This window comes from Staurois parvus, unplaced genomic scaffold (assembly GCF_062004578.1).
Source record: "Staurois parvus isolate SC_StPar_1 unplaced genomic scaffold, SC_StPar_1.0 ptg000154l, whole genome shotgun sequence".
Classification (NCBI taxonomy): domain Eukaryota; kingdom Metazoa; phylum Chordata; class Amphibia; order Anura; family Ranidae; genus Staurois; species Staurois parvus.
The window spans coordinates 18041206-18068184 of NW_028317950.1; the positions used below are offsets into that span (position 1 = coordinate 18041206).

The 26979-nt window shown below is 43.3% G+C and overlaps 2 protein-coding genes across 2 annotated transcripts in view; one reads left to right on the top strand and one right to left on the bottom strand.

Moving 5' to 3' along the window:
* Positions 1-1664: 1664 nt before the first annotated feature.
* Positions 1665-9794, bottom strand: SSNA1 (SS nuclear autoantigen 1). The gene is made up of 3 exons (XM_089675137.1): positions 9588-9794; positions 7344-7543; positions 1665-1908 (listed from the first exon to the last, which is right to left on the bottom strand). The coding sequence occupies exons 1-3, from the start codon at positions 9637-9639 to the stop codon at positions 1813-1815; spliced, it is 348 nt and encodes a 115-aa protein (XP_089531263.1). The 5' UTR covers positions 9640-9794; the 3' UTR covers positions 1665-1812.
* A 20-nt stretch (positions 9795-9814) lies between these two features.
* The window catches only part of ANAPC2 (anaphase promoting complex subunit 2), a 43112-nt gene continuing 25947 nt past the window's right edge, over positions 9815-26979 (top strand). Inside the window, exons 1-2 of the mRNA XM_089675136.1 lie at positions 9815-10009; positions 15053-15669. Of these exons, the coding sequence (XP_089531262.1) occupies positions 9827-10009; positions 15053-15669 (800 nt within the window). The 5' untranslated portion in view covers positions 9815-9826. The remainder of the gene's footprint in view (positions 10010-15052; positions 15670-26979) is intronic.

Genomic DNA, 26979 nt, shown 5'->3' on the forward strand with positions numbered 1-26979 from the left:
ATGGAAAATTCATCCAAATTTTGATTTGGAACAAAAAGCACATGTCTAATGCTGTATTGCAGCATGGTTGTAGATTGTCAAGTTGGAGAGCACCTTCTTTCTCCAAGTTATTTTAGTTCCAAAATGAAATAGTCTACCTGGCTTTCCTACATGGGCTCTTATGTCTGTGGTGTTAAAACATGCAGATATTACTCATTGAATCTATGGACCAAGAGTTTTGAGTCTTTTAATACCAGTGAAACTTTTATGATTAGAAATGTTATAAATTGTGGGACCACCTATGTGGTGTATCTCATATGCTGCACATCATGTTGATTGCAGTATGTGGGATGCACTATACACGGTCTTAGAACCCGCATCGGAGAACATTTTTGAGACTCCATTAACCCGCAAGGAAAACAGATTTCTGTCATCTCACATTTTAAAGAAGTTCTTGGAGGAAATGTTACTTTTTTTTTTTGTTTTTGTGGCATTGAGAGAGTTTGTGTCAGCAAGAGGGGGGAATAGGCATTGTAAATCATTAAGAAGAGAAGCATGGCGGATCCACAAGTTGCAGACCAGATCACCTTTGGGGTTAATCCTCAGCTGGGATGTCGATCTGGATTGATCTTCCACTTTATTCGCTCCTGTCTTCAGACATATATGCAAAGTATTACTTTTATAACTTCCAAATGCCAGTGTGCATTCGATTTGATTTTTTTCTATACATTTGTGTATGTTTTTCTCTGTGGTTATGTGTTTGTGAGTTATGTTCACTGGGTGTTTTATATGGACAGTGATGCACGTTAGCTCAGCCCGTCTCCTGCATCTACAGGTGTAGTTATTTGATCCGATTACGGATGGTGGGTTGGGCAGCTGTGTTCCACTCTATATATTGGTTTTATTTTTTATATAACTAGCTATGAATAAGGTCTGTTTTTAGACTGAAATGCATTACTGTAAGTTTGCCATGGAAAATTTTTACTCCTTTATGCAACAAACAAGATGATTTTTGTTTTCACCTGTTTCCGATATTTTTCTTTTATTATTTTTAAGCAGAAGGAGACTGCTAGTCGGCATGATGAGCTTACATGCTTTAAGCCTAGTACATTGGACAGGTAATAGCAACCCACTTAAAGAGACCCCTGCAACTGGCACGAAGACCTGAGGGAAAAATGACAAACTATTCTGATGTTCCTACTAGGCCAGAGGAAGCAAATACGGGGGACACTAGGTGGCTGTGCAAAACCACATCATCCACAATCAAATAAAAAGAGCACAGAGCAGCCTGGATCCTCCTCTTCTCTGTTCCCCTGCGAGAACTCCTGGACCCTCCCTCCTGCTGAGTGCCCCCAGAGCAAGCTGCTTGCTCTGGGGGCACTTTTGCATGCTCGCTCCCAAACCGCCTGTGTATCCATAAGACATATAGGGCATGGCTCAGCCTACCCCCCACTCCCTCCTCACTGGCTGTGATTGACAACAGTGGGAGCCAATGGCTTATGCTGCTGTTAATCAGCCAGTAAGGAGGGAGAGACATGAGAGCTGCTGCTCTTGTGCACATCGCTGGATCAGGATTGGGTTCAAGTAAGCATTAGGGGGAGGTGAACACGGAATGTTTTTTTTTGTATGTTTGATTACTGCACAGATCTGGAAATTACACATGGGATAATAAGATAACACATAGCTCTTGTATACAGACAATATTTATTTAGGCCAGATTTCAGCTTTAAATATAAAAATACACTCTAAAAATGTACTATATCATTAACCCAAACCAATATATAAAAGTTTCAATATCAATCCAAAATGCATTATAAAAACTAGCACTGGCGTTTATGTGTTGGAGCTTCCTTGTACTTCTGTGGCCTTGCCCAGGTTACCGGCCTCTCTCTTCAGCACATTCAGTAAAGTCTGTGAGCTCTCCAGGATCTGAAAGAATAAATAGGTCCATAAATTTCTCATGAGAAAATGTTCCTTCTACTAGAAGAAATCAACAAAACAACTTAAAGGATACATGCAAAGTCAGTGAACCTGCTGATGGTGCAATACAAATATTCCTGTGCAGCTGCATTTCAATTCCTCTCTTTTACCGAGTGCTCACCAGCACAGAATGAGATTCACACGTAAAATAAATTGTGCAGCACCCCCCAAAAACATAGAATCAAATATCCGTATGTAAAAACATACTTATCAGTAATGTATAATGAAGACCCATCAAACCCCAAGATATACTCAATACACAACAATTCATCAATGCAGTACTGCAAGGTCATGGGCAAGAGCTTCAGCTGTTGGGAGGACAGACAAAATCTGGCAAAATAGATCCAGGGTTCTAAGCCATTCTCCTGGACCCGACAGCTAGGGTCTAATACAGATATAGGCACAATGGCAGGCTGCATAGTAGAACAAGCCAAAAACAAGGCCTTGAAAAAGGGCTTCAAAACCTATCACAGTCCTTGGAAACAGGGACATACTCAACAAGCACCATTACGGTTTTGCTAAAAACAGGAACTGGGGCAGGTTTTTTTTTAAAGAACCCCTATTCCATAGGATATTGCGGAGCAAAGTGCTTGGGACAAATTAATATTTTCTCACACTGAGGCCAATCACCAAAGACAGGCTGTAGGAGCAAGTTTTGGCTGTCGAAAGAGTTTTTAAATCCTTTGTAATGGCTTTTTTTCTAAAATAAAAAACATGTTATACCTACCTGCTCTGAGCAATGGGATTGCACAGAACGGTCCTGAACCCCTTTTCCTGGGGTCCCCCACTGGCACTTTCAGCTCCTCCTCTTTATGTACCACCACAGAAATCCACTTCCTATGGGGGTGCACATGTGGGCACAACTGTGTGTATTGACACACAGTTTGGCTCAGTCCAAACCCTGCTTACAGGATTTGATTGACAGCAGCAGGAGCCAATGGCACCCACTGCTGCCTCTGAATAGAGAGAAGAGAGAGCCACTGTACACAGGCAGAGCTGGATTGAGATAGGACTCAAGTAAATATACAGGGGGGGTTGAAGGTGGCACTACAAAGACTGGGACATTTTGCACCATGGGATGCATTAAGGTAATAAAGGTCTAGCCTTTACAACCATTTTAAGGACCATGGGCTGATGACCTTTGGTTAGGCTGACCGAGGATAATGCAAGGCAAGACGTGTGTGAACCATGTCAATAAGCATAGAAATAGTATATTTAAGCTTGGGAGAGATCAGCAGATTGGGCCTTTTTGTAGGTTGAATACTCAGCACCAGACAGGGAACCTTCCTCCTCCTCCCCTTCAGAAAGCATGGAAGCTTTAAGAGGACAATCAGGAAGACTCTAGAGGAGACCACTTGGTCTGAGGCCTCTAAAAGGGTCAAGAGCATCAGACAAAGTGGCTAAGAAAGCCTCCCTGGATAAAAAGGAAATAGAGATATAACAGAAGGAGCAGTGCAGGTCTGAGGAGAGCAACAACTCAACTGGGTACAGCAGTCAGGACTAACAGTACCAGGGCCTTTTGGGGGATGCTACAGACCCTCACTGAGCTATTAGCTGAGCGCGAGCTGGCACAGTCTGCTGACTCATTCCCCTTGGCCCTATAATCCACAAAGTTTTGCGCGGGTTACATAGTTAGTCTGGCTGAAAAAAGACAAAAGTCCATCCAGTTCAACCATTTAAAAAAAAAAAAGTTATAATCCTATACCCACAGTTAGCCCACAATGACATGTGCTGCAGAGAGTACTGCTTGATCTGACAGTTCAGCTCATCCCTTTTGCTACACAAATCTATACCCGATTAAAACAGTAGAAGCTGTATGTTGAGCAACTTACCTCCTACAAAACACCTATGGCAGTAAATATGGAAAACATTTTCTACAGTACCTTGAAAAGATATTCATACCCCTTGAAATTTTCCACATTGTCATGTTACATCCAAAAATGTAAATGTCTTTTATTGGGATTTTATGTGAAAGGCCAACACAAAGTGGCACATAATTGTGAAGTGGAAGGAAAATGTTAAATTGTTTAAGATGTTTTACAAATAAATATCTAAAAGGTTTGGTGTCCATTTGTATTCAGCCCCCTTTACTCAATACCCCTAACTAAAAGATAGTGGAACCAATTGCCTTCAGAAGTCACTTAATTAGTAAATAGAGTCCACCTGTGTGTAATTTAATCTTAGTATAAATACAGCTGTTCTATGAACAAGGGAGCTAGAGAGCCGGAGGTCTTGAGAGGAACGGAGAGAACGGTTTGGTTGGTATTTTGAGACCAAGTTCGCTATGTAACTAGGGGCTAAGTAGTGGATGGCTTTAGAAGTTGTTGTAAGTATCTTGAATTGTATTCGTTGGGTGAGCGGGAGCCAGTGGAGGGACTGGCAAAGAGGGGTGGCAGACACTGTATGGTTGGAAAGGTGGATGAGTCTGGCAGCAGCATTCATGATGGACTGGAGGGGGATAGCCTATACAAAGGTAAGCCAGTGAGGAGGGAGTTGCAGTAGTCAAGGAGGGAGATGACCAGGGAGTGAGTTAGAAGTTTTCTGGTGTCATTAGTTAGGAAGGGGCGTATCTTGGAGATGTTGGAGGTTGGGGCGGCAAGCTTTGGACAGCGATTGGATGTGGGGCCAAGGGGTTAGTTCAGATCCAGACCTAGCACCCTGGCATGATAAAAAAAAATATTCCAAGCTTTGAACATCTCAAAGAGCACTGTTCAATGCATCATCAAAAAATGGAAAGAGTATGGCACAACTGCAAACCTACCAAGACATGGCTGTCCACCTAAACTGACAGGCTGGGCAAGGAGAGAATTAATCAGAGAAACAGCCAAGAGGCCCATGGAAAATCTGGAGGAGCTGCAGAGATCCACAGCTCAGGTGGAAGAATCTGTCCACAGGACAACTTTTAGTCATGCACTCCACAAATCTGGCCTTTATGGAAGCGTGGCAAGAAGAAAGCCATTGTTGAAAAAAGCCATAAGAAGTCCTGTTTGCAGTTGGATGGGATACACAGCAAACATGTGGAAGAAGGTGCTCTGGTCAGATGAGACCAAAATTGAACTTTTTGACCTAAAAGCAAAACGCTATGTGTGGCAGAAAACCAACACTGCACATCACCATGAACACACCATCCCCATGGTGGTGGCAGCATCATGTTGAGGGGATGCTTTTCTTCAGCAGGGACAGGCAAGCTGGTCAGAGTTGAAGGGAAGATGGATGGAGCCAAATACAGGGCAATCTCAGAAGAAAACCTGAGTCTACAAAAGACTTGAGACTGGGATGGAGGTTCACCTGCCAACAGGACAACGACCCTAAACATACAGCCAGAGCTACAATGGAATGGTTTAGATCAAAACATATTCATGTGTTAGAATGGCCCAGTCAAAGTCCAGACCAATTGAGAATCTGTTGCAAGACTTTAAAATTGCTGGTTACAGATGCTATCCATCCAATCTGACAGAGCTTTCACTTTCTAGATGTGCAAAGCTGGTAGAGACTTACCCAAAAAGACTTGGGTAAGGTGGTTCTACACAGTATTGACTCAGGGGGGCTGAATACCAAAGCATGCCACACTTTTCAGATATTTATTTGTAAAAGATTTTGAAAACCATTTATCATTTTCCTTCCACTTCACAATTATGTGCCACTTTTGTGTTGGTCTATCACATAAAATCCCCAAAAAATACATTTGCGTTTTTGGTTGTGATGTGGAAAATTTCAAGAGGTATGAATACTTTTTCAAGCCACTGTAAGTTTTTTGGGAAGTCACTTTATTCCTTGTATAAATAGGATAATATTATAAGTATTCAAAGACCTGTACTGCGGAGAAGAACAAAAGTTAAGCCTTCTATGACCAGTCACTGTAAACAGAGGAAGTCCATAATGTTCAAGGACTACGATGCTGTTTAATGTTGGTAAGCTGGAGGCAGAAGAACCAGCTGGTCGCACAAGTGTGTAGACAAAATGGCGTGCACATGTGTAGTGGGTCTCCATCAGAAAGAAGCCACACAAGTGCAATAGCAGCCTGACCCACACAGGATACACAGTTGAAAGGGGTGCAAAAAATTACAGGCATAAAAAATAAATAAATAAATAAATAAAAAAAGTCTACTCCCGCTTCTGGCTGCAAAAGAGACTTGCAGCCCGGATGTAGTGTGGTAGTCTTAAGGCCCTTCCATTAGCTGAGAATGAATGTTAAGGGCCAAGCCCCATCCAGATCTTTGCCTTTCTGGTGGAAATATCCCCAAAGGGTCTTCAGAGACAGGATTCCACCAGCAGATGGACCAAAGCCCTGGACCTATATACCACCCTGTGGCCAACACATTGCATTGCACTATGTGCCGAGGTGAGTGCTAAACACAGAACCCAGTGCAGAAAGCAACATTAGAGCTGGCCCCGTGACTTCTTCTAGGCGTGGTTTAGGTATGGCCACCCAAGGGGCAAGGTGGAAGCAACAGGGGCTATGTAGTAGCTAGTAACTTGCTGGAAGAATCAGACTGACAAAAATAAAAATAAACAAAATCAATGAAAAAGGTTTGCTTCTCTCAGAGCAGAGAGAAAGACAGCCATTTACCTCAAGGGTGTGGAAATTAAAAAAAACCCAAAAAACTACTTGTCCAAGGACAAAAATCGGGACGCAATCTACTTGTCCTGATATTTTTTTTGCATGATAGAAAATATGAAGGGTTACTGTTTATTAGGCAGAGGTGCTGCTTACCGATCCCTAATGGAAATGCATTTCACCAGGGATCTGCTGGCAATGAAATGGTTAACCTTTTCAGATGTGTGTTGGAAGTGTGATTAATCATGCACTTCCAAATGGGAGCTCATCTGCCAACATTAAAAGTGTTAACCATGTCCACTCCTTATCTTCTAGCAATGAACGTTTTAGCATGTGCTTCCTGATCACTATCTCTCCATTCAGTAGCCACTACACAGCACACATACCAGTCCTGCAGCCTACTCTCACAACAGCACACCTGTGGCAAGGAAGGATCACCTCCGAGGCTGGCCACACCCCCTACTCGAGTCCCACCCAATCACTGCAAGCCTTGCAGCAAGCTCTACCTTGGGGTCGGGGGGTGAGCAGGACACTGGGGCGCTGCCTGATCCCTGCTGGGGGAGGAGATACTGATCTGTCCTTGGCATGCTCTGCAGTGGGTTCCGCTACTGCCGCCCCCATTATCAGCCTGCAGAAGTGCCGGCTAGTTGATTGGGACAGCCCGTGGAAGGCGGCTCTAAACCCTGCTGCTTGCCCCCAGCAGGGCTAAATGCAGGGCTGTTTGCCAGTGTCTAGACACTTGAAGGAAGCTGCATAACCCATTGTCCAAGACTCAGATCCTGTGTTTGATATCTCAATATCCAAGAGTCATTCTGATCTACTATACCTTCATATATGCAGCTTGTGTCTCAGCAATAGTTTTGTCAAATTCCGTTCTGGACACCATTTTCTTCGCCAAGCTCTCGTTCACTCTGCACAGTTTCTCCGTGAGGATGCGGACGTCATTTTGAAGCTTATTCTTCTCCTCTTCCTCCTGCTGGATCTGGCGGTTCAGCTCATCCCTTTTGCTACACAGATCTTCTATACCTGAATCAGACAGTAGAAGCTGAAAGTTGAGCAACCTACCTCATAAAAGAACAAAAGACCTAGGTAGCAAATACAGAAGAAACTTGCTATGTTTTTTGGGGAAGCATATTTTGCTCCCTGTACAAATAGGGAACTCTTAATAACAGTCCTCGCCAGAGCTCATCAGTACCCAACTTGACTTAAGAAAATGCAAAAAAACAAGTAAGCAGTGTTGAAGTCTCTCGGATAGGTGGTGTCTAAATTGTATGTTCAAAATGCCTCACCTATGGTGATTGTACAGGTCTGGAAGCCACATAGGGATGGCAATTAGTAGAACCATCTATTTAGAAATGAGGCATTTTGGATATACACTTTAGACACCACTTACCAGAGAGGCCTCAACACTTGTGTTTTCTTGATGACCCCTAGTTAGCACTCCCGCATCTATCCTGTGGACAGGAGGTGACGGTTATAGCGGAACTAAACTATCCTTTTCCTTCAAGGAAGTTGTCCGCCCCACAGAAAAGCATTGCCGAGCGACACTTCGTCTACTGTTGCTTAGCAACAATAGCTGAAGCATTGCTCAGGAATGCTTTTCTATGGGGCGGGCAGAGTGATTCAGTGCTGGTGTGCTGTGCGATATCCCTCCCACTTGTTTCTCCGGTATTTACCGCGGGTGCCGGTTGTCCCTTAACCTTCCTAGTGGTAATCCCAAGTGTGGCTCGGGGTTAATTTACAGTACCAAAAGTGGTAACCCCGAGCCACACTTGGGATTACACTGTAGTGCTTCTCCTGCGATCCCTCGATCCTTACCTTGTCCTGCGATCCCACAACGTCCTCCCGCCGTGTCCTCCGGCCAATGTCGGCATCCAGGTTCCGTTCCCTGCGAGCGTCGAGACACGGGGGGGGGGTTTGGTGGAACCGGCAGGAGATTCAAAATAGTAAAAATATGACATACACACAATACATTGTAATCAGTTAGGATTACATTACTGTATCAAACCATTTCACATACATTTTGTCCCTAGTGCTTTGTCCTGTGCCCTGCCTGCACTTTTACTGTTCTTTCTGCCTGGAAACTGAGAAATGTCCATGGCATCCAAAAAACGTCCCATTACGTCAAAAGTGGTTTTAGACCAGCTAGAGAACAGTGATAGTGAATTAGAGCCACTTGCAGAATTGAGTGATAATCATTTGTGGGGAAATTCGTCATCACACACTGAAAACGATTCTGCGACTGAGCTCAGCAATGTGCAAACTTGGCGCTATATTGCAAATTTCAGTGTTTTGGTTTTATTACATTATTGAATTTAAATTTATTATTGTAATATTGTGTTTCAAACTTCATCATACCCGGGATGTTTACAAGACTGTTTGGACAGATTTAAGTGAGTTATTCCTAAGAATTACAAGGCTACAATATAAAACTACACATTTCCATGCAAAACAATGTACTGCTTTGACATTGAAAAATATTGATTAGTTAGACCGCCAGGGAGGTTAAACTTGATCGGGTGGCGGTGGCACTTAGAGCAGCGGTACCCAGTGTAGGCAGGAGTGGTACCCCCAGCTGCGCCCCCCTTGATGAGGCACCGGGGGCAAGTGCCACCCCCCCCCAGTTTTGGCCCTGGTAGGTGGGAAAAATGATCCTTACATTTGTGGACATTGGGATTTGTGGTCAGTGGTCTCCCTCTTGAGGACAGAAACTGCTTACTGACCAAAGAGCTCCCAGCAACCTCACCCTGGTTGTGATTAGCTGGATTATAGAGGAAGGGTGTCAGACAATGAGGGGTGGTGTGGATGACAGACTAGGGGCGGACTGACCATTTGGAAACTCGGGCACTGCCCGAGGGCCCGGGGTCAGTAGGGTGCCCCACGAGATGCCCCTGGTACCTTTTTCATAGGCTTTTTTGAGTTTGGGCAAGGACACAGGGGCCCCATGATCCCCTATTGCCCGGGGGCCCCATGAGTTGTCAGTCCGCCCCTGTGACAGAGAAGGGGGTTTGGGGGGCTCATGGTACAACAGGGGAGTATGTGAGGTCAGAGGACACAGCCCAGTCCTTACATTTCACCAGCTCGTTGTTATAGGTCTGTAGCGCCGCCCCCTGTTGGCTCATCTCGCCCCGGCTCCTCTGCGCCCACCGGTTCGGTTAGTTCTTGGTGCGCTCACGGGACTACTTTATAGTTACGTCACCAATTCCTCTTCACTTCCCGGTCAGCGGCCTATAAGAGCCCAGAATTGGCTCACATGTGATCAAAAAAAATATGTCTGCGCCGCGCAGTTGGCCGGCGTTTCTTGCTGCCATGGAGACTGGAAGCCCGGCTCTGCAACGTCATCAGCCACGGGCCACAATGACGTGCGGTTGTGCGACCGGCCTGCCCAGGACTGGCGGCAGAGGAGGGATGACGCGCTGCAGCCCGGAGAAGCTGTCCGCTGCCTGGAACACCCTGAGCCTGGGTCTGGTGCCTGCCTCCGCCCTGGGGCTGGTCAGTGTCCTCTCTGTACTCCTCTAGAAGGGACTGCAGGCTCCCAACCCTGCGGAATGGAGGCTGGCAGGAGGTCTGCGCTGTGCAGGGGGCTGCAGTATAGCTAGACCACTACAAGTCTCAGCATGCCCTGCTCACTGCTGTGCAGTCTCCATTGCAGGCATTCCAGATTGTTAATATACAGAATAAAAGCCAGGTGGTAGCTGACAGGACCCTCTGGGACTTGTAGTTCTTCAGTGCACACAGTGAATTCTGGGACACGGTGGGGGTTGGAATTAGGGCTCATTACATACACCAGATGCACTCAGGTGCGGTTTGTAAACATAGCAAAAATGCAGTACAGATGCAAATGCATGAAAAATTAAAGTATTCAGCCTGATCTGGGTCCAGTCCATTTTTCAGGCAGACCCAATCGGACCACTCATTCTTCTCTATGGAGGAGGTGGATTTAAACAGACCACCCACCTGCATCAGATCCGCCAAAAATGGACAGATGGGGATCCATTCCCCATTGACAGATCAGATGACAGGTAAATGAACAGGTGGTCCATTTACATCCAACCTCCCGATGGAGAACAGAAGGCCATGTCTGCTCTGTCATCCACCTGCGCAGTGGGGGTAAGCAGACAGATCCCCCACTTAGCAGTGTGAAAGGGGCCTTGGGGTAGATTTAGATGTGAAGCCTGATCCCTGTTAGGATCACGCTCCAGAGGCTACTGACAGGCAGTGAGGAAGCAATGCAACACCTCCTCACCACTTGTTTTAACTCCATTTGTGCAGAGCATCGCACATGGTTGCGGGGTTTCTGTGGTGCTTCCCCACTGACTTGCAAGTGTAGCGTTGGGTAGGCTTGCCGCCCAACGAGCGATCCATATCGGGTCAGTGTGGCTGCGAAGCCAGAACATCCCTATCTGTTGAAGCTTGGGGAGGGGGGGCGTGTGGGTGTCAAAAAACGTGGGTGAATCTTCACCCTTAAAGAAACTGTTGGCATTTAAGGCACATATACCCCTGTGAGTGGCCGTCTTAGCCAACCAGGATGCACAGGTGCGGAGGGGCATGCAGGCAGCCTGTTCAAGTCAGTAACAGGTGACCTGCTGTGTGGACCTGCACAGATCATCTGTGTATCCTGGGTGGCTGAAGACAGCCCATTACATGGGTGTATGGATAGGTATGCCCCTGTGAATGAGGCTAAATCTCTGAGGCTTTGACTCTATCCAACAAAAATAGCTAGAGAAACCAACTAAAATGACCCTGTTGGGGGGGGGGGGGTGAAAGAATAGGCCACCAACAACCTGTGGAAGAATATATATACTTCCCTGTCCTGCAGTGACTGTGCTGAAACATTGCTCTCACAAAGCAGTCCCAGTGCTGATACTATCCCACACTTCCGGGAGTGTCCAATCACATGTCTCCCTGTTGACCGCAGATCTTTCTTCTGCTGCAGGACACCTATGGTTCAACAGGATAAATCACAGCAAGGGACGCACTATTCAGCACTCCCAGACATGTGAGAAAGTATTCATGCCTGGAGTTCTGCAATAGAGCATTGTTTTAGCACTACTGCCACTGGACAGATATGTGTAAACTTTGTTCCTCCACAGGCTATTGTTGATCTGTATTTTTTCACACTATCTGACCAGGTTCCTTTAAAAGAGTAAGGATGTTCATTTTCGATGGGTCCAAGCTATGTCATAGGCCACTGGGACTTGTCCAGTGGGAGAATTAGATGCTGTGATCTGTAGTCACTCATATGAATAATGAAGCTTGTAACACTGGGCTGAGCAAGGAGAATCTTGGAATAATAATTAATATATATGCCACTTGATCAAATGTCACCCCACAGTGTAAAAGATAAATATAATTAATGAAATCAAAGTCCAAAAATTTACTAAACCGCACAAGTGTCCTTCAAAAAAAGTCATAAAGGTGATTTCTACAAAATTGTCCAAATATCAGAGCCTCTCAAAGGCTTTCACGACCAATGTCACCTCAAAAAGAAAGAAATCATACATAGTGCATTATCCTTATTAAATAAATTCTACAAAAACAATGTGTGAGTTCACTATACTGTGTAACACATACGTGAACACTGTTAAGTGAAAATAAGTGTAAAAAAAATGTTAGTGAACTACTGAAAGGTGCCACAAAAGCAAGTGTCAAAACCAGTGTACACTTCTAATTAAAGTAAGGAGTGAATACCCTTACCAAAACACAATATTAATCTCGCCTTAATGCCATCCAGATATACTGTGATATTAAGATAGCCCTCCTAGAGAGATCTTTAGGGATACCACACTCCCTTGATGTCATGTGGGTTCATCAGCATAAACACTCCATATTCCTCTTCATACTATGCTCCACCAAGATTCCAATATATGAAGAGTAAAATAATATAATATCGCCAAAACACCATATAAACTACTTTATTACTATGCTCACATTATAACAGCCTTTAAAATCGACATTCCAAACCTCTCTGCCGTCCAGAGAACATCCAAAATGTTTGGTAGGATTCTTGCCACTTTTCAAAATGGCTGCTACTCCACTTCCGGTTCCCGTGTGCGTCTGACGTCACTTCCCTTGACGTGTTTCGTCGTTGGACTTATTCATAAGGGATCCCCTTATAATTTCTTTCTTTTTGAGGTGACATTGGTCAAACAATTGTGTGGAAATTACATTTATGACTTTTTTTTGAAGGACACTTGTGCAGTTTAATTAATTTTTGGACTTTGATTTCATTAATTATATTTATCTTTCATTCTCAACCCCCCACCTCACCCCCTCGGTCTCTGCCCGAATCACACACCTACTGAGCGACATATCAGATTGGATGTCGCTCCACTTCCTTAAACTGAATCTCTCCAAAACCGAGTTTCTTGTCTTCCCCCCAGCCCGAACCCCACCCCCCATTGACTTCTCCATCACATCCAACAACACCAATATCAAACCCGCCCCGCAGGCCAGAGTACTTGGTGTCATTCTGGACTCCAACCTATCCTTCCAGCCCCAAGTCCAATCTTTAACAAACTCGTGCAGACTCCACCTCCGCAACATCGTCAAAATCCGCACGTTCCTAACCCCAGAAACCACTAAACAGCTCATCCACTCCCTCATCATATCACGACTTGACTACTGCAACTCCCTCCTCACTGGCCTGCCGCGCCGCTGGGTATCCCCGCTTCAGTCCATCCTGAATACGGCTGCCAGACTCATTCACCTTTCCAACCGCTCCGTTTCCGCCACCCCCCTCTGCCAATCCCTCCACTGGCTTCCGATTGCGCAACGGATCAAATTCAAAATCCTAACGCTGACGTACAAAGCTGTCCACCATACTGCCCCGAACTACATCACTGACCTAATATCCAAGTACCACCCAGCACGCACACTCCGCTCCTCACAAGACCTCCTTCTCTCTAGTTCCCTGGTCTCCTCCTTCCATGCCCGCCTCCAGGACTTCTCCAGGGTGTCACCCATCCTCTGGAACTCCCTGCCCCAACCCATCAGATTATCACCTACTCTCCTCTCCTTTAGGCGCACCCTGAAAACCCATCTCTTCAGGGAAGCCTACCCCCTGCTAACTTGACCGACCTCCTCCACTCTTCCTACCACTCCATCCCCCACAGCTATCTCCTCCTGTGCCACCATCCCCTCCCTCCTAGATTGTAAGCTCGAAAGAGCAGGGCCCTCGATCCCCTCATGTTTTGCATTGTATTGTTATTGTTCTGTCACATGTTCTGTCCCCCTTTGTAATGTACAGCGCTGAGCGAACTATCGGCGCTTTATAAATACTGTATAATAATAATCTTTTACACTGTGGGGTGACATTTGATCAAGTGGCATATATATTAATTATTCTTATTTACATTTTCAGGGGTGAAGGTGGAGCTTATGCTATAAGGGTTATATTATAATAATTATATTTTATTTTGGAGTGGTATTGCAATTATTAGAATCTTGGAATGTTTGATGGGATGAGTGTATGCTCAGACTTTTACATCTGCTCTAAGCATGAGTACCAAGGTTCTTTGGTATCCAGAAGACATGTCTCCAGCTCAGGACCTTAGGCTGAATTCTTAACGTTTTTACGTGGGGATAAGGGTCTTTCAAATTTAATTTGAGTCAGCTGAAATCTGGTCTGATGGTTGCCTCATAGAATTCTGTGGGGCCATCTCCAATCATATCCTTCCTCGGGACATAGCCCTGTAGAAGTATATTGGGTAGTAATGCGCAGGTGTGGTCTTTAGATGAAAGTAATCTGTAGAGGGGAAGGGACAAATAGGATAAATGCACATGTCCTTTAAGGTTGGCCATGGCAGCCTACTTATTTCACTCATGATAGTATGTTGTTGGATTGTGGAGGACATAAAAAATCTATACAGATAAGAATTGAATACAGGGCCCTGTGCTTTAAAGATAAAATTTTACTGCAAATGCTGTAGCTGCTGACTTTTAGAAATCCGGTACTTACCAGTGTCTGGGATTCCTGCAGGGAGTGATCCAGTGGAACTTTACTTTCCAGTGAAGTTCTGCTTTAATGTAACAGTGCTACTCATTAAGAGCTCATTCACACGTGCGGCAGTGTCTGCCTCACGTGGATTGTTTTTCAGTGTGTGTTTGACAGAGAGTGAGGAAATGATCTGTTGCCTCCTCACCACCTGCTTTAACCCTCGTAATGCCAAGCCACTGCAACTGTATGCATTTCATGCAGTTGCTGGCAGCCCCACTCACTTTAATGGGTCCTTTTTTAGCTTGCTAAATGCAACATGCCATTCAATTTTGGCCGGCAAGCAAAGCATCATTGAATGGGTACAGCCCTGTTCGGATGGATTGCTGTGGGTAGCCAGGGGCAGGAAAACTGCAGCTCAATCTCCTGCTTTTACCCCCCCCCCCCCATGTGCCTATGTAAATGAGCTTTTAGACACTGCAGTGTGAGGAGAGAAGGGAGTCATCAGATGGCAGATAATAGTATTCATAACTGTTTTTACCCTGTTGCATCCCTCTCATAACTTTTGATCTAGAATCTTTTATTTGTTCTTATTGTAGGCTGCTCCTAGATCTGGTGCTGATGAGTCGATCGGGGAAAACGATCTGAAAATAGCCTTAGATGTGCTCCGTGCCTGTGGCCTGCATACTGTGGTGGAAGAATGGTTCACCGAAGTCTTGCAGATGGATCTGCAGAGGAACATCGCTCCAGAATTCTGGAATGGCATCAACCAGCAGGAGAATGCTGTTGAAGAGCAGGAATGTGTACTACTCTTGCTGGACACCTTCCGTCTCCTTTTGTCCCGTTTAGAACCATACCTAAAAAGCATGGAAATCCTGGGTAGGTGGGCAGACATGGGCTTCTTGCATGGCTCAGATTCCCAGATATTGAGGGATAAAGTGTTCACCATGTTTAAAGCTATCCTCTTCTTTTCCACCTCCAAGACTTTCCAAAACATGGTTCAGCAGTTTTATAGTCGGACATTTAAGATTTACATGAGGCAGAAGAAGAGGGGGGATGATTGTGTCAGTGACTGTGACAGCAGCATGAACGAGCAGGAGAGTGACTCTGAGGACCCCTTGGTAGAGGACTCGGAGTGTGCTGGTTGTGAGAGCCCTAAGGACCAGTGCTGGTGCAGCACTGCCATGGAGCAGTTTCAGCAGCTCAACAGCATCTTGTAAGTGCTCTATACCAGTATGTAATTAATAATATTCATTGTATTTCCTACATGTAAGCAAAGTAAACAATGACATAGTTAACATTATGTCTAGAGATCTAGGTCTTTACTTATCAGTGTCACTCCTTTCATTGATTACACAGCTTGTCACCACTTTTAACCAGAGGGCTGTTGTCCTGTTAGCCTTATCCATAAAAATATAAAAGATAACATTTGCAGCTCCACCGCATAAACTGAATATTTTACATGAAGAGATGCAATCAAAGTATATAATATTGTGAGCAAAACAAGTATGAAAGTCCTGTGCTCCAAATGAAGCACTGTGTGGTACAGTCAAAACATGTAATATACAGGGGGTAAAATAAGTATTGAACACATCACAATAACGCAGTAAATCCATTTCTATAGGTGCTTTTGACCTGAAAGTTTCACTACATGTCAGCAACAACCCATGCAATCCATACGTACAAAGAAACCAAAACAAGTTCAGAAATGAACCACTGGTAACTGCAGTCATGCAATGCTATACCAAACTAAATTTATGTTCTTTTTTTTCACACAAATAGAGCTTTCTTTTGGTGGTATTTGATCACCTCAGGGGTTTTTATTTTTTGCGCTATAAAACTGCATGTTAATTGGTTTGTGTGAAAGTTATAGCGTCTGTAAACTATGGTATAGATACTGGAATTTACACAGCTTTTTCAACTGCCTATCACATTTCTTGAGGTGCTAAAATGTCAGGGCAGTACAAACGCTCCCATTTCGGAAAGTAGACACCCTAAGCCAGGGCTTGAAATTTCCACTCGCCTGCTCGCCAATGGCGAGTGGAAATTATGGTGGGGGCGAGTGTGTCCCCCAGGGCCGTCTTGCTGAGCAGGCTCGGAATTCAGGCCGGATATGTCATTGGCACTGGGAGCCGTCAGACTGCTCAATAGCTGAGCGCAGTGAAAGCAAAGCAAGGAGTGTGTGCTGTGCTCTCTGCCTCCCCCTGGAGTGCAGTACCCGGATCTGTGAGTGAAAGAAGTACTGCAACTTTTTATTGGGGGGGGGGGGGGGGGGGGATGGTGGTGTGTGTGTGTCTGTGTATGCATGTACAATTGTACATGTGTGTATCTGTACATGTGTCTATGTGTGTGTGTGCGCGCATGTACGTGTCTGTGTGTATGCACATGTGTCTGTGCGTGTGTATTTCTGTGTATGTACATGTATCTGTCTGTATGCGTGTCTGTACGTGCCTGTGTGTGTGTACATGTGTCTCTGTGCGTGTGTGTACATGTTTCTGTGTGTATGTGTGTGTGTACAGGTGTCTCTGTGTGTGTGTGTGTTTGTTGGTGGCAAGTAACTCTAAGGCCTGGCTAGTAGCTCAGGACTTGAAATTTTAGGCCCTGCCCTAACCTATCTGCTGAGAAGCATGTTAAGTCCATGGAAGATTTATTTTTTTCCACAAGTTTTTGGAAAATGACAAAAATGTGTTTTTTTTTTTTGTTTTTTTTTTACACAAAGTTGGTATATTACTCATACATGCCATGGGTATATGTGGAATTACACCCCAAAATATATTATGCTGCGTCTCCTGAGTATGGGGATACCACTTGTGTGAGACTTTTTGGGAGTCTAGCCACATACAGGAGCCTGAAATCTAACGACCCCTTTGAAAGCCTGATGGTGCATAAATTCCTCATTTCCCTTCCTCAATACCTATCACAGGAGGCCCTGAAATGCCAGGATAGCACCAAACCCCCCGAAATGACCCATATTTGGAAAGTAGACACCCCAAGGAATTTAAAAAGGGCATGGTGAGTATTTTGCAGATCTCATTTTTTTTTCTCACAAGGTTTTGAAAAAGAAAAAAATTTTGTTTTTCATTTTTCTAAAACTTGAGGCAACAAACGAGATCTGCAAAATACTCACCATGCTTCTTATCAAATTCCTTGGGGTGCCTCCGAAACCGTGATAGGTAGTCAGGCAGTGTAATGAGGAAATAAAGCCCTTTAAAAGCCTGAGGGTGCTTATTGGTATTTAGGGTCCCGTAAGTGGCTAGACTGCCAAAAAGTCTCTCAAATGTGGCAGATAGAGAGATAGATATAGATATAGATATATATATATATATATATATATATATATATATAATTTTTTTTTTTTTTGTCATCTTCCAAAAATTTGTGGTAAAAAATAAATTCTTCTATTGACTCAACATGTCTCCTCAGTAGTTTGTGGTGTCTAATTTCCAAAAAAAATGCCAGACATCACTCACTCTTTTAACCACCTAAGATCAAGCCTTTTCTGACACTTATTGTTCACATGAAAAAATCTGTATTTTTTGCTCGGAAATTACTTTGAACCCCCAAACATTATATCATTTTTTAAAGGAGATACCCTAGTGAATAAAATGATAGGTACTGCAATTTTTAATGTCACATAGTACTCGTCTTTTTCCAGAGCAGCCTGTATTTCTTTTGAGGTTGCCTGTGGGATTTTCTTTGAATCCCGGACAATTCTTCTGTCAGTTATGGCTGCAGTCTTTCTTGGTCTACCTGACCTTGGCTTGGTATCAAGTGATCCCCAAACTTTCCACTTCTTAATAAGTGATTTAACAGTACTGATTGGCATTTTCAAGGCTTTGGACATCTTTTTATGTCCTTTTCCATCTTTATAAAGTTCCATTACCTTGTTACGCAGGACTTTTGACAGCTCTTTTCTGATCCCCATGGCTCGGTATCTAACCTAGTCAGTGCTTCCACGTAAGAGCTAACAAACTCATTGGCTATTTATACACTGACACGAATTGCCATTTAAAAAGCCACAGATGTCGGACATTAACCTCTAATTGGCATTGTAACCTGTGTGTGTCACCTTGTGTGTCTGTACCAAGGCCAAACATTCCAGGGAATGTAAACTTTTGATCTGGGCCATTTTGGGTGATTTCTGTTGTCATTATGATTTAAAAAGGAGCCAAACAACTATTTGATAATAAATGGCTTCATATGATCATCATCCTTCAATAAAAGAGCATTATTTGGCATAATCAGTCATATTTTCAATATCGGTGCCAAAATTTCACAATTTCTGCCAGGGTGTGTAAACTTTTGAGCACAACTGTATATGCTATGTTTTTTTTTTTTATTTAATGCAGCCTGCGGACTGAATGGGGGGAAAAAAAGAGAAGAAATCTCTGCCAGAAAAAGTGTGGTATACCCACCATTCGAATATACCACCCTGTATCCACCCACTTCTAATGGTGGGCAAACTTGAAATGTTCTTTTTTTTCTTTTCGTTCAGCCCATAGGTTGAACAAAAAAAAAAAGAACCTCACAGATTCCTCTATTCACATCGAGCGATGTACTGTAGATGAAGAAATCTTTGGAGGGACAAAAACAGCGGGTGTCGCCTCTAATTCTGTGTCTGCTACAGACACATCTTTTTTGGGGTGCCTTTTGGGTTGGGGTACGGGGAATGGCATCTGGAAAATGCCTCTCATGCAGCTGGCTAACTGCATCTGGGTTGGGGGTTTGGGCCACAGCACTTTCTGGGTTCAAAAGGGCCGTGATGATCTCTTCCTGGAATTTTAGGAAGGATCCACTTTGTACAGTTGCTTTGTAAAGCACAAAAGCATTATATAGAGCCAATTGAAATAAACAGACACTTTTTTTTGTACCAGCGTCTGGCTTTTTGGGAAACTAAGTACGGCTTCATTATCTGGTGGTTGAAACCCACCCCTCCTATGTTAAGGTTATAGTAGTGGACACAGAAGTTCTTCTCAACAACACCAGCTGTCGTGGACATTTGCATGGTCGTGTTTGCATGAATGGAAGACAGGACGAAAATATTCAGTTTGTCCTTCCTTTTCACTGCGAGCAATTCATCATTTTTCAAGTAGGATTTTTCCCCCTTTCTAAGATGAGTATTTACAAGCCGTTGGGGGGAAGCTCCAGCAATTTGGTCGCATGGTGCCACATGCACCAATTACAAAATTGTATAAATGTCTAAATAGTGGCAGGCTTGAATAAAAATTGTCCACCTATAAGTGGTACCCCGTATTGAAAAAGGGGTGACACTAACTCCCAAACTATCTTGCAACTGCTATTCATGTAGTCTGGGCATCCAGGGAGCACCACGTGATCTTTTCCCTCGTAAATCCGAAAATTACATGTATAGCCAGTTGCCCTCTTTCAAGTTTTTTTTATACATTTTGACCCCATACCTGGTACGCTTGCTGGGGAGAAATTGTTTGAATGCAAGGCGGCCAGAAAAACTAATTAGGGACTTAACAGATGTTTTGCTGGGGAGTATACACAAATTTTGTGCTAAGATGATTTACAAGGGGCCAAATTTTGTGGAGCCGGTCAAGTTCAGGGTCACTCCAAGGACGACAGTGCATTGTCATTGAAATGCATGAATCGCATTATATTCTCATATCTATACCTGCACATGGCATCAGAGAACACGGGGATATGATGAATCGGGTTTGTGGACCAATACAATTTATTTTTTTTCAGTAATGCACACGTTCAGGGTTAGGCCCAAGAAACTTTAAATTCGGAAACCGTAATGGGTTTCCATGCAAATGGTCCGGCAAGGTTAGAATCTGGGTTGGCGGAGATAAATTGTTGTGCATATAAATTGCTTTGATCCACAATCAATACATACAGATCTTTCATGAAAAACCGCTCCAAAAAATCAAGGGGAGTAGTTCAATTTGCTGTTTCCACCTGAAATCCGGTTTGGACAGTGAATGGGGGAAGTACGGGTGCTGCAGAATTTGTGGGCTGCCAATCAGGATTTGCAAGCACATCTGGAAGGATTCTTTGAATTCTTGGTGGCTGCGGAACACTACTTGTGCTAGCCACTCGCCACCCCATATGGAAGAAAAATATAGTTGAAATATATTTTTTAAATATTCTTCCCAAATATATTGCCATATATTTGAAATACTTACAATATTTTTATATATTCAATAAATCTCAAAATATATTTAAATATATATATATATATATATACTGCATGATGAAATGCGTTTTTATTACAAAATATATGAAACATATTTTTAAAAATAAATTACAAATATACTGTATGTCCTTAACTGATTGCCGACCAGCCACAGTGTTTTTACTGTGGCAGGGCGGCACCTCTACGCAGAACGCAGTTTTTTAACGGCACTCTGTAAAACAGGTAGGGGGCGCACACGCGGCGCGTGTCCGCCCTACCCCTCCCGCCGATCGCAGCAGTGGGTGTCCATCACCGGGTCCTGGCGATTACCGGCAATCACTGACAGAGAGCAAGGCTGCAGTGTTTACACTGCAAGTCTGCTCTCAGTCAGTTCAGAGCACGCTGAACCTGAGAGAAGAGTTTATCTCTCAGGATTAGCATGTTCCTGTGAAGCACACACCCCCACCCCCTAGTAAAACACTCCCCTCAGTTAACCCTTTCATTACCAAAAAATGTTAACCCCTTCATCCCCAGTGCCATTAGTACAGTGTCAGTGTTTTTTTTTGCACTGATCACTGTATTGGTGTCACTGGGGATGTCAGTGACCCCCAAGTCAATTCCCCCCCAGTGTGAAAATGTCTGCCGCAGTAAGTCGCTGATCGCTGTCATAAATTGCTGATCACCGCCATAAGTCGCTGATCACCACCATTATTAGTATAAAAAAAAAAAAATCCCAGTATCTTTCCCGCCATTTGTAGACGCTATAACTTCACGTAAACCAATTAATTTACACGTATTGGGATTTTTTTTAGCAAAAACATGTCGCAGAATACATTTTGGCAGAAATGTATGACTAAATTTGATTTTTAATTTTTTTTACTGGACATGTTTTATAGCAAAAAGTCCAAAATATTGTTTTTTTTGCTCAAAATTGTCAGCCTTTTTTTTATAGCACAAAAATTAAAAAACGCACAGGCGATCAAATACCACCGAAAGAAAGCTCAATTTGTGGGGGGAAAAAAAAGGATGTAGATTTATTTTGGGTGCAGTGTTGCATGACCGCGCAGTTGTCAGTTAAAGTAACGCAGCGACGTAACACAAACCAGGGTGGTATGGACACATGGACACACGGACACACACACACACACACACACACACACACACACACACACACGGTTTTCACGCCCCTCCCAGATAGCGTCAGTACACCAGTCATTACATTACCCCTTGATTGCCAGGTGCACGCTCATGCACAATAAACCTCCATTGCTAGTATAGTGTCTGAACAGTGTCAATATCTTTGATCAGATCTGCACTATATCAGCGTTCACATTAGTATAGCGTCCCCAAAAACGCAGAGTTAGCGGGATCAGACCCGACACCTGCCAGCACCTGCGTTTAGCCCCTACGCTTACACCTCCCCCCCCCTTCTCCCCCAGCAAGTGCAGTGTCAGTAGGTCACTGTCACTTGATACATTGCACACAAAACCGCAGTGTTCGCAGAATCAGGCCTGATCTCTGTTAGCACTTCCCGGTAAATTTTGATGACTCTCATATGCAGCAGAGTGCCAGTACTAGTGCCGCTCTACCTTTTGGTGAACTGGCGAGTACCAGCGGTCTAGTACATCCTGGTCTTTCACATACCTCCTTGATTTTTGGAGCTGTTTTTCACGGAATATCTGTATGCGTTGATTGTGGATCAAAGCAATTTATATGCACAACAACTTATCGTCGCCAACCCAAATTCAAACTTTTCCAGACCAGTCGCATGGAAATTACGGTTTTCGAATTTACATTTTTTTGGGGGCCTAACCCTCAACATGGGCATTACTAAAAGAAATGTATTGCGGTTGTATTGGTCCACGACCCGATTCATCATATGCCCCTGTTCTCTGCTGCCATGGCCAGGCATAGATGTGAGAGTTAAATGTGTTTTATGCATTTCAACGACAATACACTCTGTCATCCTCGGGGTGACCCTGAATTTGACCGGCTCCACAAAATTCAGCCCCTCGCAAATCACCTTAACCAAAAATTTGCAGATGTCTATACTCCCCAGCAAAAAATCTGCGTTGATGAGTCCCTCATTAATTTTTCTGACCGCCTTGCATTCAAACAATTTCTCCCCAGCAAGCGTGCCAGATATGGGGTCAAGATGTAGAAGACCTGTGAGAGGGCAACAGGCTATACTTATAAGTTTCGGATTTACGAGGGAAAAGATAGTCACGTGGAGCCCCCTGGATGCCCAGACTACATGGGGAGCAGTGGCAAGATAGTGTCATCCTTTTTCCATATGGGGTACCACTTATACGTGGACAATTTTTAGACATGTGCCATTATTTAGACATTTGTTCAATCTTGGAACTGGCGCTTTTGGCAAAGTGTGACCTAATGTGTGCCCACCATTAGAAGTGTGTGGATGCAGGGCGGTATATTCTAATGGTGGGCATACCTCACACTTTTTCTGGCAGAGATTTCTTCTCATTTTTTCATCCAGTCCACAGGCTGCATACAAAAAAAAAAGAACATAGTATATATATATCCAACCAAGGACCAGCGATGTACTGGTACATCACTGGACTTTGAATGGTTATACCAGGATGATGCCTACAGCTGCAGGCATCATCCTGGTATAAATTTTTTCAGCCGGCGATTTACTTTCATGTAAAAGCAATCCTAGTGGCTAATTGCCCCCCCCCCCCCCCCAGCTGCCTTCTCGGGCAGTCTCGTGCCATCGGGGGAACCTTAGAATGCAGCTGGTGTTTCTGCCAGCTGACCATAGAGCTGATTGGAGACCGGAGTGATGCCAATCATCTCTATAGTCTAAGAATTCGGAAGCTACGAGCATTTCATCACTTCAGTTTCGCAGGATATAAACAGCGCCATTTATAAATTGGGAAAGCATCTGATCACACCGATTTTGGTTTGATTAGATAATGTAAGGGCAGAGGAGATATCCACAGTCTGATAGACCCCAGATTTCTGAAAAAAGAATATATGACAATGCCCATTAAAGTTATAGGGGATATTTGCATTCCCTGTGATAGCATTAAAAGTGATCAAAAACAAGAAATGAAAGGTACAATGTAAAAATAATAATAAAAAAAAAATCAAAATAACTTAAAAAAAAAAAAAAAAAGTCGCCCCTCCCATGCACGCACACCTGTGTGCACAAGCCTTGACCCTGTGCCGGTATGTAAACAGCGGTTGCACCATGCATGTGAGGTATTGCCGTGAACGTCAGATCGAGGGAAGTAATTCTAACACTAGACCTCCTCTGTAAATCTAAAATGGTAGCTTTTAAAGGCTTTTAAAGCATTGCCTATGGATATTAAAAATGTTTGCAGTCTGTCACCATTGCACGGGGCATGCACAGTTTTAAAGCATGTCATATTTGGTATCTATTTACTCGGCATACCATTATCTTTTACCAAATAATTGGCCGATATATTGTGTTTTTGTGCATTAAAAGTAAAATAAGTGTATTTTTTTTTATTTGCGTTTGAAAAATCGCCGCGCGAGTAGTATGTGCCATAAAAAATTTTAGTACCCACCATTTTATTCACTAGGGTGTCTGCTTTAAAAAAATATATAATTTTGGGGGGTTTAAATTAATTTCCTAGAAAAAAAAAATTATTTTTTTTCATGTGAACAAAAAGTGTCAGAAAAGGCTTGGTCTTCAGGTGGTTAGAAGAGTGAATGATTTGTGGCATACACTTCTAATGCTGGGCATAGAATGCCCCTATTCTGCTACTTCTCCCGAGTATGGGGGTACCACATGTCAGAGACGTTTTGGAAGTCTAGCCAAGTACAGGACCCCAAAATCCAATAAGCACCTTCAGGTTTTTAAAGGGCTTTATTTCCTCATTACACTTCCAGACTACCTATCACAGTTTCGGAGGCCCTGAAATCCCAGGATAGCACCTAACCCCCCAAAATGACCCCTTTTTTGGAACGTAGACACCCCAAGGAATTTGATAAGAAGCATGTTAAGTATTTTGCAGATCTCATTTGTTGCCACAAGTTTTTGGAAAATGAAGAAAAAAAACAAAAACATATTTTTTCTATTCTTTTTTTATATTTCAAAACCTTGTAAGAAAAAATGAGATCTGCAAAATACTCACCATGCCTCTTTTTAAATTCCTTGGGGTGTCTACTTTCCAGAAAAGGGTCATTGGGGGGGAGGGTTTGGTGCTATCCTGGCATGCCGGGGCCTTCAAAACTGTGATAGGTAGTGAGGAAGTGTAATGAGGAAGTTACGCACCTTCAGGATTTCAAAATGGTCATTGGATTTCAGGCTCCTGTATGTGGCTAGGCTCCCAAAAAGTCTGACACACGTGGTATCCCCATACTCGGTAGAAGTAGCAGAATGTATTTTGGGGTGTAATTCCACATATACCCATGGCTTGTGCGAGAAATAAATCATTTTAAATGACAACTTCGTGTAAAAAAAAATAAAATAAAAATGTTTTTGTCATTTTCTATAGCAAAAAAATGGCATAAATTACAGTATCTATACCATAGTTTGTAGATGATATAACTTTCACACAAAGCAATCAATATACACTTATTGGGATTTTTTTTTACCAAAAACGTAGCAGAATACATTTTGGCCTAAATTTATAACCAACTTTTCATGTACTATATATTTTTTATAGCTGAAAGTAAAAAATATTGTTTTTCTTTCAAATTTTTGGTCTTTTTTTTGTTTATAGCGTGAAAAATAAAAAACGCACAGGTGATCAAATACCACCGAAAGAAAGCTCTATTTGTGTGAAAAAAAATGACGTAAATTTCGTTTGGGTGCAGCATTGCATAACCGACAATTATCAGTTGAATTAGAGTAGTGCCGAGTAGCAAAAAGAGGCCTGGTCAGGAAGGGGGGTAAATCCTCAGGAGAGCAAGTAGTTAAAAATGCAAATTTACATTTTTGGAATGCATTTACAAATATATGTATAAATAGAAGTTAAAATTACTTTTTTATATGTTAAAAAACATCTGAAAAAATAGATTTTTAAAAATGACACTGGGCAGGAAGGAGTTAACATCTGGGGCAATCAGAGTGTTAACTGTGTGCTGTGTTTTACGTTATGTGCTGTGTGTACTTTACTTGGGAGACATGCTGCTTTGTATATTCAGAAATACAAAGCAGCATGTCCTGGCTGGCAGAAGAGAGACCTGTGTTGTTTACACACCGGTCTCTCCCCTGTCAGCTATCCCGACAATTTCCGTGTGCTGGCGGGGAATCTCCATCCGGGACCCGGTGATTGACATCCCTAGCCATCAATGGCGGCATGGGTAGGGCGACGCACACATGGACTCCCTACCAGGAAATGACAATAACAGTCTCAACTGATGGCCTATAAAAAGGTGTCTCATTACCAAGGTGTCACACAAGAAACATCTCATGATGGGTAAAAACAAAGCGCTCTCTCAAGACCTTCACAATCTTGTTGCAAAACACATACTGATGGCATTGGTTACAGAAGGATTTCTAAACCTCTGGAAGGTCCAGTGAGCAAAGTTGGGGCCATAATCTGGAAATGGAAAGAATATCATTTCACCATAAACTGACCACGTCCAGGTGCTCCTTTCAAGATTTCTGACAGAAGAGTGAAAATAATCATCAGAAGAGTTGTCCAAGAGCCAAGGATCACTTGTGGAGAGCTTCAGAAAGACCTGGAATTAGCAGGTACAATTGTGTCAAAGAAGACAATAAGTAATGCATTTAACCCCCATGGCTTGTATGCACGCTCACCACGCAAGACTCCATTGCTGAAGAAAAAGCATGTTGAAGCTCCTTTAAAGTTTGCTGCACAACATTTAGACAAGCCTGTGAGATACTGGGAGAATATAGTCTGGTCAGACCAAAATTTAACTCTGGATGCCATAATACACACCATGTTTGGAGGTCAAATTGCACTGCACATCACCCCGGAAACCCCATACCAGCAGTGAAGTTTGGAGGTGGGAACATCAAGATGTGGGGCTGCTTTTCAGCATACGGTACTGGCAAACTTCCATGTCTTTAAAGAAATGATGAATGGAAAAATGTACCAAGACATTCTTGATCAGAATCTGCTGTCATCTACCAGCATGATGAAGATGAAGCAAGGGTGGACATTTCAGTAAGACAGTGATCCCAATCACAAAGCCAAGGAAATTCTCAATTGGTTTCAAAGAAAGAAAATAAAGCTGCTAGAATGGCCCAGCCAATCACCTAACTTGAATCCAGTAGAAAATCTATGGAAAGAACTAAAGATCAGAGTTCATAGATGAGGCCCACAGAACCTTCAAGATTTGAAGACTGTTTGTGTGGAAGAATAGGCCAAAATCACACCTGAGCAATGCATGTGACTAGTTTCCCCATACAGGAGGTGTCTT